Raw genomic sequence first — 13567 nt, 5'->3', positions numbered from 1 at the left:
GACAAGAAACTTGAAATTGTTGAATAATATTGCACTTCAAAATGAAGATTAACTTTTGCATTTCTGTTTGGATACTCTATGTCACAAACCTGATTGAATTAAATTTTAGGGAACGTATATAAACTTGAACCTCGAGTGTTTGATTTTTTCTTTCTTTTCCAAATTGAGGATCTCGTTGGTCAGTATGAAATGATATAAAAATAAAATTTCATAATAATATTCTTGTATTCTTGAAACTCGTACAAATCGAAAGTAGAATTAAAAAAGCTACTAATAAAACAATGAAAATTTTTGAACTTTGTACCGCTTAAAGCAACCTTTTATTTCAGTTTGATTGGCTACTTCCCTATACAGATTTTGATATCAATAATCAAACTGGCAGTTACACAAATGTATGCATCTTCTCTAGAAATCCATTGGAATACCAGGTAATTCAAAATATTCTTTAGAGCAATTACTCGACATGAAGTGTTGTTATAAAAATAATAATGAATCTCATATATTTTCCAGCCAAAATGTTTCCGGTGTCCAAATGCAGCTTATGAATCTATTGTAAGTATAAAATAGGCATATATATATATATATATGATCCAAACTACTAGAATATGGTAAAATTTAGAGTATTTTTGGATTTATTGGAACACCAAAAGTTCGGTAATTTTTACCGAAACATTAAGTAACAATTTTGGTAGAATTAATAATAAAGTGTGTATTTATAAATATGTGGTAAAATTCGGTAACTTTATCATGTTATTTGAGCATGTCATAAAAGTCCTTCATTTGGTTAATTTTTTTCTTTTTTTAATTTTGTATTTCTTGCTATATAAGAGGAAATGAGAATAATAGTTTGGAAAACCCCATAAACCATTACCATATTTACGAAAAATTAACAAATGAATAGTTTAAATACCGTTATGAATCGGTTTTATTAATCCGAATTAAGCTAATTTTTTACATAAATTTTATTACTGTACAGTGCGGTCTAGAATTTTACCAGAATTTTTACCCCTTGCCAAAAGAGTGTAGAAAACGAAAACACGTTTATTACTTAAAAATGCCAATATGTCTCAAAGGATAGAGTGCTCGCCTCCCAATGAGGTTCACTGAGTTCAAATCCCAACCATGAATTCCGCACCTAGCTCACACCGATTACTGTCCTGATATCCTCAGTGGTAGACGAATCATGTGCTAGAATCCACTTGTCGTTAGGCTAACCGTGAGAGTTTTTCGCAGATTTCGTCTCCATGTAAAGCAAATGCGGAATAGTTCCATAAAGAGAAAAAAAAATCTTGCACGAAAGCAAATTTCCCTCAATACTTGATCCAAGAGTTCTCTTGCCTCCACAATTGGGTTCAAAACTACAAGGCTACGGAGTTGAACATTAGCAGTCGTAAACTCAAGCAATTGGTCGGCTGTTTAGCGAAGGTTATAAAGTATGAAACATTTCATTTTTTTCACTGATTCTAATGCTATCCACACAACATTGACATTAAAAAAAATCAGATATTTAAGACATTGGAAATGTTCCAATGCTATTAACATTTCTTATTTGTAAGCCAATGCATCGTGTCCTTACGCCACTGCTTCTAGACACTAAAAATACTATATGTCAAATTTAAGCTTAGCATCAAGCTCTGTTAGGGGAAGAATCAATTTTCAGAAATAGTAAGCAAATTATGAAGTTTCTCTGCCTTTAAAGAATCTCTGCAAACTGTCTTCAGTCTATAATGCAACAGATGAAGCCTTTTTCAAAGGAAGCTATTATGGCTGGTAGAATATCATTAAAATATTACGTAATCTGTTTCATATTCGGGAATCTTGATGAACTTTCCTGAAACTTCTCCAGAACCTAAATCAATGTTTATGCAACGAACATAAAATTTTGATTTTATCCTCTTTGCCAACTCAACGACCGATTGTTTATTAAATAAAATTGGGTTTAAGTGTATGGAATGAATCCTTATCGCCTGTATCCAAAATGTAAAAGTTTATTTTGGTTACCAACCCAAAGTCGTACAAAAAGCCCACATATGAGCACATCGTATGACATAGTCTTCTATGATGCTCATATTTGCACATTTAATTAAGCTCCTTTTTAATGTCTTAGACTATTGCTCTTCATTTTTAATTTTTATCAACTGAAAAGTCACAACTGAAGGAAAACTATGGTAGAAACTCAACGTTTTATAGCCAAACTGAATCATGAGCACCATTATTTGGTCTCCAATGGCGAAATGGAGAATTGAAATTTGACTTTTCTTATTTTATTATTAATATAAATTACACAGATAAATATAGTTCACGCTATGTTATGCTAATTGGCTGAAAATTTTTGATTAAAGAATTTTATATTTGGCTCGGTTCTTTACAACAAAAAAGATAAAATGTTTGCTTTTACTTCTCTATGTCCAAGTCACTAAAACTTATCTGTTTTATTTTTGTTGGATGCTATTGCATATAAAAATTATAAAGGAAATTTATATTTAAATTCCAAATGTATAAGCAATTTAAACTGAATATAAACTTGTTAAATGTATTAATTTTTTCGAGGTGTTCCCTTCTTTCCTATGTTGGGAAAATGTTTGTCAGTTGATTATTTATTTAATTTGTTTTCTTTCTTTATTTATAGTTGAAAGCCTGCGAAGGTTCTGTAAGTATACTTAACTCACTTATTTTTGATCAATATTATTAGATATTATTTTAATTCTTTTTTTAATGTTAAGCATTTAAATGTTAATTTAATCTTTATCTAATGCAAAATGAGTTAGTCTGCACAAATTTTTAGAAAAGAATTTTAAAATTAAAGGGATTTCATCCCGTGTCCTTTGTTAGTTTAAGACTTTTTTTCTGTTTCAAGGTATGATTTAGTATTATTAAAAGTTCAAAATAAGACAGTTGGTAGTTGCTAATTCTCATTAGCAATTGCAAATACCACTAAATTCCCGAATAACATTCTGTGCCCAGCAATTGTATTAAGTTTTTTCTTCTCGCTTACACAGTTGATAGCGTATTAAACAGGATATTTAAGGAAAAAGTTATGACATAAAATTGCTTACATTCTGAATAATTTTCAACAATAAGTGAATGAATAAACATACTTTTAGATTCGATCGTATAAGAGTGTTTTTTTTTCAAGAACACCTTTGACCACTTCGCTCTTTTGATCAAAACATTACTGTCGTACTTTCAAAAATAGCTAAAGAAAGGTCGAAGGTATCAGAAATTTAAATTCAGCATAATATGTATTTAATTTATTGACATATTTATACTTACTTATTTGTTAAATGCAATATAAAAGCCTAATTAAAGTGTGAAATTGATTTAAGCAAATATCAAGAAAACTTTAAGAAACGAACTTTAATATAGTAAGTCTAAATGGAAGCAGGCTAAAAGCAGCAAAAACCAAATTTTTCTTAGATAAAAAATTTAAATAGAAAGCTAGAAACCAAAAGCAAGCAAAAACGAAATTCTAAAGATATGTACCAAAGATAGCACTTCATTACTAAAAATAGCACTTCATTAGAGGACACACTGCCTGCTAACACACAGGAGCCTTTCTGTAGTCAGTGGCTAAACTAAAACCTGACTGTGCCCGAGGCCCCCTAATGGAAAAAAACTAAATAAGAAAATGAAATTAAAAATTCAAATATTGAAATGAAGATGAAAATTCAATGATACACAAAAAAACTTTTTTATGCCGGTTTTTGGTTTCTAATTTTTTATTTGAATTGTTTATGCAATATAAAAGCTTATATACCCAAAACGAAGCACACTGAGTAATAGGTAGAACATATAAGGAAAAAGCAGCACAAATATACATGCATGGATACAGAGAGGTTTGATCTCCCTACTTTTCACCACGATACCATGCAAAGAGACAAAAATTGAATTTATTTTCACTTCAATAATGGGAGTTTATTATGCTTACATATTGTCGTGATTTTTGACTGTAAGATTTTAAACTTAAAATGCATGAAATTGTACTTATTTAAAAAGATAGTTCAAGTGCTAATCGGTGGCAGCTATTTTTTTTAAATTTATTTATTTATTTTTTTCTTTTATACTTCTCACGTTGAATTTGAAGAAATTTTCCTATTTTGAATTCATAAACGCAATAACTTTTCTTTATGTTATTTACTTTTTAAACTCAAAACTCCAATATATAAATTTCAAAATCAATTTTGAAAGTGATAAAGAATGTGTAACATTATTTTTTTTTTCCTTTTAATTGCTCATATCTCAATAAAATTTGGCTATTTTTTGAAAAACGGGAAAGTATTACAATTCTAAGACAAGCTTAAGTTTGAAATATTTATCCAAATACTGAAGAAAAGTGAATAAAATTGAATTATTCCATCAACTCGTGACCTGATTCTTGAAATTCATTCATTGGGTTATTGCTGTCTAAAATACTACTTCAACTTTATGAGTAACTTAAAGTTTAGTTTTCTAACTCAGTTTAGTCGTTGCTTTTGGCAACGAGAAGAGACAAATCCAGTTCTCTTTCCGGGGTTATGTTAGTCTTTTATTGATACACACATTGTAGAAAATTGCGTTGGACCGTGAGATGATTTTATTTATTTTGACATTGTTGTACAAAATATATTTTATATTGATTAACGTTATAAGAGTAATATTATTATACTATAGCTTTATTATTACACATCATCATTATTGCATACCATTATTGTTGCATATTCTTATTATTAATCTAATATTATATTTATTACCATATAATGTTTGAACTGTACAAAATAAGAACTAGTTAAATGAAAATACAACGTATTTTGTCAGCATAGCACGGATGTATTTTTTTATCGAAGCATCTAAAGAAAAACAAAACAACATAAAATGGTTGCGGCTGTTTATTGAATTTCAGCTAAACAAAACATCAAGCGAGAAATTGGGGCATTTTTACGTTTCATGGAATAAACTGAAAAAGCGAGCATCTGTTTTAAAATGTCTGATTCTCTTATTTAAAACATGCACATGTAATAAATATGTTTTCGATCTCATAATTATTCTTAATAAGTGCATCTGTTATAATTCATCCGTTACTATCTGACTCATCTGTGCAGAGTAAAGAATCCATTTAAAATTTATGAGATTTCAGACTGAGTTTGAAGAAAATAATATTTAAAACTTAAAAAAAAAACTGATCTCCTGCAGTTTTACGTTTTAGCAAATATATGGTCAGCCTGTAAAATAAGCAGCATTGCCCATAAAATAAAAATTGCTACGTAAAAGTCCATCGTAGAAAATTGGACATTGTCCATAAAGGAACACAAAAGAAGTATACACATGCATTTTTTTAAGTAATTGGACACCCTCCGTGAAATAAATTATTTTAATGTACGTGGTCCGCATTTGGCACCGACCACCTTTACTTCCCACACAAGGTGACTCCCATTGATCTGAAGTTGAATGAGCTTCAAGTTCCGTTCCTCAGGATCGAACCCTGTGAAATATTTGAACTTCACTATTATTTTTACGTTTAAACTTATTCCGCAACTAAGAATAAGAAAGTTGCTCTTTCAAAGAAGGATCACGTTGAAAACCTTTACTTAAAAGTTGTTAAAACGTATTTCCAATTTTACTACAATTTGCAGGATATTAATGCGGTATAATTTGTCATCAAAAAATGTCTTGATGAATCTAATTTTTTTAAGCAGCAAACACTAAAAATAGAAAATCGTTAAAGGATTTCAAGGATGCGCTTTTTTAGAATCTTTATCTGTTTTTTTTTCTTAACTTCAGGTTTTCTTTCTATTAAAATAGGATAGATAAAAAAAAATTTGTTTGGATTACAAATTCTCTTATAGCTGTAATAAGGTGTGTTCAGCTAATATTTCTAACATACGTTCTACTCAAATTATGAACGCAAATTTTTCGTATAAATTCATCAAAAGAAGTATGCTGATATGAATGATGACATGAATATATATATATATATATATATGTTCTACTTTTTTCTAAAATTATATGAGTCAAAAATCCAAAAGTTTAAAAAAAAAAGTGTTTTCTTTAAGGAATTGCATATTTGTAACTAATTTCGTATCTTAATTAATAGTTAGCATTAATTAATTAGCATATTTGTGGTTACTTTTGAAACTTATTAAGTTTGACATATTGAAAAATCTTAAAGTGAAAATCTAATTATTTGAATGAAATCTATCCAGGCTGATATTTTTTTTTTGCGCTGCATATAGTAAACTAAAGCATAAAAATATCTAAGAATGAAATTAAGAAATACATTAACATAATGTATTGTTTTATACAACTAATACAACTACCTAACTACTGCCGTAATATATGACTTATGATTGTGAATTCTGATAAGATTATTTACATAGAATTTGATATTACTTACATTGAATTTGATGCTTTATGTTCTAGGAATCAGCACCAAATAAGTTTACCTTTACACAGGCACAATGTATGGAAGTAAACTGCGGTGTAAGTTTTCCTTGTCATTATTATTTGACTAACAACATATAACTCGATCCATACTTTATAATAAAACATAGGCCTCCAATTAAAAGCCGTCTTAGTGTTTAGATACCACTGAGGAACAATGATTTTTCGGTTGCATGAGATTTTTCAAATAGAACTTAAATTTCGTATCGAAGTCAAATCTGCAATCGGTTTCTGTCTCCAAGCTATGTTTTAAAGAAAGTTACATTATTTATTTCAAATTATGCTACCATTTTATTCAAATTATTTTACCAGTATGTTACATCTAGGCACGGTCGCACATCCAAGAGTTCCTTCGCCTAGACATAAGTATAGACTACTCTTGCCACGAAATCTAATACATACTAGTCTGGCTCAAAATACAGTATAGTTTTAAAAACTCACCACGGAATTAAATAATGGGTCGTTGAATCAGGCAAAAATGAGATCACCAATCGGTATCCAAGCAGTGCTGTTGGGTACTCTTTCTCCCTAAAGCATTACAATAATGGATAGCAGATCACAAATTAGTAATCATTTATGGTTACAATGGGTTCCTATGTAATTCTTAATATTTGTAAGGAGCCCTTGCTCCCTAAAAAGTTTGTTCCAATATTTTTAAGACGCTGTTTATAAAGTTACTTGATTAAAAACTTCATCAGCTTCAAAAATATACAAATTGGAAGCAACAGTCGATGTGTCTCAAGAGCTCAAAAACAGACGTCTATTTTCAAGACTTTCCAGACGCGATGGAGAGTCAACAAAAGTTATTTGAAATATAAGCGTGAAGCTATAAAAGAAAATTGGAAAATAAAGGTGAGAAGCAAATCTAGAAAAATTTCAGTAGCGAGAAAAAGAATATAAAAACAGAACAAGAAAAACCTCAGTGGCCGAGAGGGGCAAATCAGAGTAAAATGTATTTTCACATCTTATGGCATTCTAACAGCATTCATGTAAATAAAACAAGACTCCAAACTCCATCAAGATGAGTTGGCGTTACATTGTCGAAATTGAATTTATGTCCAAGATTCCAACAATGTGCAGCAATTGATGATTTCTCGTATTCTTGTTAACTGAAATATCTATCGTGTTCCTCTAAATTTTAAAGAGCGTCAAGTTTCTCCGATGTTGTGAAGTTTCCTAGTTATATGTTTATGAAGCGAATACAATTTCTAATCAAGTGTCGCTTAAGTTTCGTGGGATTATTTAATTACTCTTTATAATAATTTGGATTAATTTAATTTCTTCATCTGATTTTAAATATATCTTGTCTGCTTCATTCAAAAGAACGCGCTATTGTTCTCTACTTTGAATACTTTTAGCTATTCAGTGCAAAAAATGTGAGGCGAAGGAATATATTATTTTTTTCTCCGAACCAACTAGGATGTGAATTAAAAAAATTTAATCTTCTTTCCCTTTATTAAAGTTCAAAATCTGTTATAAATATCTTTAAAATTTTCAGTCACCAAGCAAAATAATTTTATAGACTTTTGGGAGGTATTATAAACAAAAATTGAATCCTTTTTGTTTCGAATTCTATGAATGTCCAAAGGATATATTCATAAGAAATAATTATTTTTCATTTTAATTACAGATAAATTATCCAGTAGATGGAAATATCGCTTCAGTTCGAGTTAGAAGGCAAATTTCTAGACAATCTAAACCTCAAAAGAGTGAAGTGAATTACGTCGATGGAAATTCAACCCAAAATTCAGAAGAAGAGAAAAGTGCATATGAAGAGATAAATCCACTGGTTTCTAGGAAAGGTTTCCGATTAATAAATTTACAAAAACAAGTTACCCCACCCCCTGCCCAATACAATAACTTACCATTACGGGCAAGCAATGCTATTAAAACTCTTTCTGGTACAAAGATTTTTTTCTTGGTATCTAAGGATACGCCAGTTTCAGAGTAATCTGATGCTCGCCCTCATTTTCATAAGCTTCCGAGAACCAAACACAATGACTGTTAGAGTTTTGTATTACTAATCTTAATGTAAGTTCAGAAATATTAAGTAGTTTCTTAGGAAGATATATAATAAAACTTGCTATTTGTAGTTCTTTTACACCTTCTTCTATGGTGATCAGAGGGTTAGATCAATTTTTCTTCGGTGATAGTGGTGTAGTTACCCGAATGTATGTAAAATGTTGTTGGAATGTACGAAATAAAATGTATTTGTAGAAATCCTTGATTTTATTTATTCTCAAATAATTCGCATTACTGAAATATAAACAGTTTAAGCGCAAAGTATAAAGGACCATTGTTAAAATTGGCAACTGTACAAACTATTTATCAACTAAAAATGCAGGTTTTGTGATACGAATTCTATGAAATTAAATTCTAAACATTGTTCCATGCAGCGTTAAATTTTAGCCTCATTTCCAGTTCGATATTTGATGATGTAAACAATAATGATTTTTACGATATCCATTACCTAAATACTCGTATATAGTTTAATAAGAATTTTCATCGTTTTTAAAGTGTCTTTTGCAATTCCAAAAGTTTTATTACACTTAACTTCTATAAGATTTGACATCCTAACTATTTATATCGTAAAACATTTACTGCAGAATTGCGAAGTTTATAAATTCATTTTAAAGATTGGTACAAGTAAAAATATGTGTGTGCTGAAAATTTGAGTTTCATGGTGAATATTTGCTAAATTGGTTCTTAAAATATCCCTTATATCGTCACAAATTCAGTCAGTGTTTACGCAAAGTAAGCATGGCATGTGTTACCTGTTGTTAGAATGAAAATAAAATTTCAAATATAGAGTGCACAGTTCCATTTTAAAGAAAGTAAAAAAAAATTACTGTTAATATTATACAAACACTCGAATAAATTCCAATTTTTATAAGAATTTAAAATATTTAGATTTCAATTAAGCACATACATGATGTCCTAAAACTCTTGGAACATAAGTTAAGGGATGATAGAAGACAACTAGACAAGCGGAAATCACCATACGATCCATTGTGGAAACGCTAAGCTAAAATCAAGAACACGAAACACGCTGTGATACGAAATGATGGGAATTAGGTACCTGCCGCTACCTGTGGTTAGAACGAAAATAACATTTCAGATATAGAATCCATGGTACCAATTTAAAAATAGTAAAATAATTTTTTTTACTGTTAATATTATACGAACACTTGAATAAATTCCTATTTTTATAAAAATTTAAAAAATTTAGATTTTAATTAAGCGCATACATGATATCCCAAAACTCTTTTTACTTAAATTAAAGGATGATAAAAGGCAACTAGACAAGCAGAAGTCACCATACATCCATAGTCGAAATGCTAAGCTAAACGCAAGAGCATCAAACACGATGAGTTACGAAATGATGGGAAATAAGACAGACATATATGGAATGAAAAAAAAGATGAAAGTAAGAAAAACATTTTATTCAACAAAAGGAAATTAAATAAAACTAAGACCCCCATCACAGCGACTGTTCAAAATTAAGATCGATAACATTAATGCAAACCTCACACTGTAGAAGCAGTACCGCCGTTCATTGGGTGAAAACAGCAGGAATCTCTCTTACGGTGATAGCAGCTGTGGATATATGAGCAGCAAAATCTTCAGCTGAATCTCTGGAATCATCGTCGTAGATGAGGTTCTTCATATGACCCCAGAAGAAAAAGTCCAGTCAAAGTACTAGAGTCTGTGCCCTCCAGCGCGTTACGACTTGCATTCGGAGCATGGATTGTATGGTGATTTGGGCAAGTCATGCTGTCTTATATTGTAGTATTATTCTTAATCGATAATGAATCGATTAAGCAAGATGATTATAAATAATTTCTTCTATGTTGGATGGCAACAGTCTGGATGAAAAATAGAACAGCTATGGTGAATAAATATTTGCTAACCTTCTGAATAAGTCTATCTTGTATTAAAGTGATAAAACAACACTTCAGTGGTGACCCGAACGTGATTGTGACAAGGTCTGGAAGACATGTACACTTTTCAGCAAAACTGGTAACTTATGTTTGTTATTAACATTATTAACTAAGCAAGGTTGTTTAGTATAAAATATTATTTATCAATGATGTAAATAGTGTAATATTCAAATTTTTATGTGAAATATTATGTCGTTACAGAGTAAAATTCTCTGTCTCTGGGGGGATAGTCTGTAGTGTTATTCTTAATCGATAATGAATCTATAAAGCAAGATGATTATAAATCATTTCTTGTATGTTGGATGGCAACAGTCTGGATAAAAAATAGAACAGCTATGGTGAATAAATGTTTGCTAACCTTCTAAATAAGTCTATCTTGTATTAAAGTGATAAAACAACACTTCAATATCACCCCCTAACGTAAGTACCAAGAGTTTTGGGACGTCCTATATAGAATCATTTATATACAATTACTATTTGATTATAGGTTTTATTGCCATTTAGTTTTTTTTTTAATTGCTCAATCTTTTTTTCGTAATCAAAGCAGAGATGCCAAGTGTTCCGGACACGCCAAAATAATTAAAAAAGCGGTAAATAACTACAGAGTAAATTTTTCAAATATTTTAATATTTTTGCTTAGCTTTTAAAAGGTATAGCTTGATATAAGAAGGATAAAGTGGTGAATTATGTAAGCCTACGAATTATTTAGAAATTGTGGTGGATAAAAATCTACTAAATTGAATTTATTAAACCAAGAATCGCAATTGGTAAACTACCACTTTAAAATATATATTTACTGTCCGAAGCAAGTTGGTAACTCTGATAGAGGCGTAGTTTAATCCATTCAATAGATCATTTTAACTAAAATCAACTGCCATTAAGAATTTTAAATATTTTTTTTCTCACAAACTTAAAAAGTAGTTAGTCAAACTACGTTTCCCCATCTAATCAATCATCACATGCAAATGATTGCAAATTATTTCGAAACAAACTGAGTTTAATTGAATCAGGAAAATGTCTTCCTCTATATAAACAGCTTTTTCCATCGCCAATAAATCCATTAAATAAAGTGGCATTGAGTAATCATTATTAAAATATATTTCACATAAGCAACAGATTGATCAGTATTTTATTTTATTTTTGTCATCAGTTGAGCAGATTCTTATCGGAGCATAAATATTCAAAACTTTTTTAATGAACTGTTTATACATTCTCGTTTTTTTCAATTAGCTAAGCATATTATTTCGCGAGAGTACTTCATAAATAATTTTGATTAAATAAAAAAAATCTCCCATGTTTTTCTTTTTTAAGAACAGTAATTAATCTTTTTACAGCTCATTTATTTCATAAAAAGTTTTCCCTGAGAAAATATGATGTAATATAAATTTAATTTTAATCATGAAATGGCACTTTCGTCGAAGTTGAAAAAAAAAAGATTTGTTGATGATACATTTAAATATCGTAGAAAGCTGCATGCTCAGCACAAATAAAATTTGACAAATTGCGTATAGTTGTTTTGATGCTGTGCACAAGTTTCATTTAATGTTTAGAAAACTAAAATGAAAAAAAAGCTATATATAGAGAGAGCATAATCACGTTACAACGCAAACGCAAAGTAATCGTGCAACAATTAACCTAGTGAAAAGCGGTTGAACTAGTCAAAACAGAGCAGGCAAAAAAGGGGTTAAGAGGAGAAGAGGAAGAAAAAAAAGGAAATAAATGGCAATAATCAGAAATGAAATGGATTCAAAGAAACAATGCTTTCCAAGGAACTGGAAAAAATTGAATTTTATACTTTCTTTTTATTTCAGTTAAGAATATAGAAGACTTTAATTCCCCCAATATTATAGATTCTTAGAAAAATAAGTTTAGCAAGAAGAGCAGTATTAAATGATTTTTACATAAACAGGGATGAGATTCTTCCGCGAATTCGCGGATTTCCGCTTTTTCTCAGATTTTTCCATTTTTCCCGCTAAATTCCGCCGAAATTTTTTTTTGCGCAAGTTAAAATATTTTATGAGGAATTTAATTTTCCGCGGAGCGAAATTATTGAAGTCCTCATTCCTCCCTCTGAAGTTTCTCTAAAAATCATTTCCTTGGGATAAAACTGGTTGACCTTTATACAGGGATGAGATTTTTTTTGCTTTTGTCTCTCGAATTTCAGCCTTTTTATNCATTTTTTGAAACAAATTAATTGGTTTTCAGTATTCAAAAATTTTAATATTAAATATTCTTTGGCCCACTTAAGCTTAGAATGAAAACAAAGCAAACTCCAGAATTTTTATAGAAATTATTATTTATTTTTGCATTTTCTTTCTTTAATCCCCAAATTTAATAAATAAGCTTCTTTTAATGTATCATTATATTATTCTACATCTAATTTTTAATACAAAAAAATAATAAAATAAATCTTTACAATTTAACTTTGAAATTGTCTATTGGATTTTTGAAAGTAAATAAAACCATTCTAAGTTATGTGAAATACTCGTTTATTCACTGAAGTTCTAATTTTGTAGGATATGATAAAGGTTCCATGATTGTCAATTAAGGAAACATAATTTTTAACTCAACGGTTATATTGTTAAGCATTTTCTTGCACCATAAACATGGATTTTTTCTTTTTTCTTCTTCTTTTAGATGATAATAGTAATAGTACTGAATCTATGAATATATACTGAATCTATGAATATGAGGAATGAAAATTCCTCAAGTACAGGTAAATCAAATACTCTCATTCACATACTGCAAAAAATTTTAAGTGATTAGTCGCCCCTTTAATAAGTTGAGTCAAACTGAAAAATTTACCTGCATGTAGTCTCATTTTTATTTATTTTTTCACCTTTATAGTTATATTTAAGTATTTATTCATTTTTCATTTCGTTTGTTTTTGACAACACTTATACACATAAGAAATTGGTTTAAAATTTTTTATTTATTCCCAAATTTTGCAAGCAAATTTTTTGCTATTCACCCTAATTCCTTAAAAAAAATTGTTCCTTTTTCAAATTTTAAATAATTTTTGTGCAGTTCTGCATTTTATATATATATATATATATATTCTTGGATTTCCTCTTTTTTACTTTCTGACTACTCTCATCCCTGCATAAAGAAAACTTATAGTATTTATTGAACACTCAAAAATTGAGTTTATACTTTTTTTTGCCTTTGGCGAGAAATGTTAAATTAGATTAATTAGATTAAGTTTTAAC

The 13567-nt window shown here is 29.4% G+C and overlaps 1 protein-coding gene across 3 annotated transcripts in view; it reads left to right on the top strand.

Annotated features, from left to right (window-relative positions):
• Positions 1-8637, top strand: part of LOC107456699 (uncharacterized) — an 87893-nt gene extending 79256 nt beyond the window's left edge. For all 3 annotated transcript variants that reach the window (XM_043055139.2, XM_043055153.2, XM_043055134.2), the window contains 5 exons: positions 330-428; positions 511-552; positions 2630-2650; positions 6397-6456; positions 8048-8637. In XM_043055139.2, the coding sequence (XP_042911073.1) occupies positions 330-428; positions 511-552; positions 2630-2650; positions 6397-6456; positions 8048-8368 (543 nt within the window). In that variant the 3' untranslated portion in view covers positions 8369-8637. The remainder of the gene's footprint in view (positions 1-329; positions 429-510; positions 553-2629; positions 2651-6396; positions 6457-8047) is intronic.
• Positions 8638-13567: the final 4930 nt, after the last annotated feature.

The sequence above is a fragment of the Parasteatoda tepidariorum genome, chromosome 5 (genome assembly GCF_043381705.1).
Source record: "Parasteatoda tepidariorum isolate YZ-2023 chromosome 5, CAS_Ptep_4.0, whole genome shotgun sequence".
Taxonomy (NCBI): domain Eukaryota; kingdom Metazoa; phylum Arthropoda; class Arachnida; order Araneae; family Theridiidae; genus Parasteatoda; species Parasteatoda tepidariorum.
The sequence above is the reverse complement of the archived record's forward strand: the minus strand, read 5'-3'. Positions and strand labels throughout refer to the sequence as shown.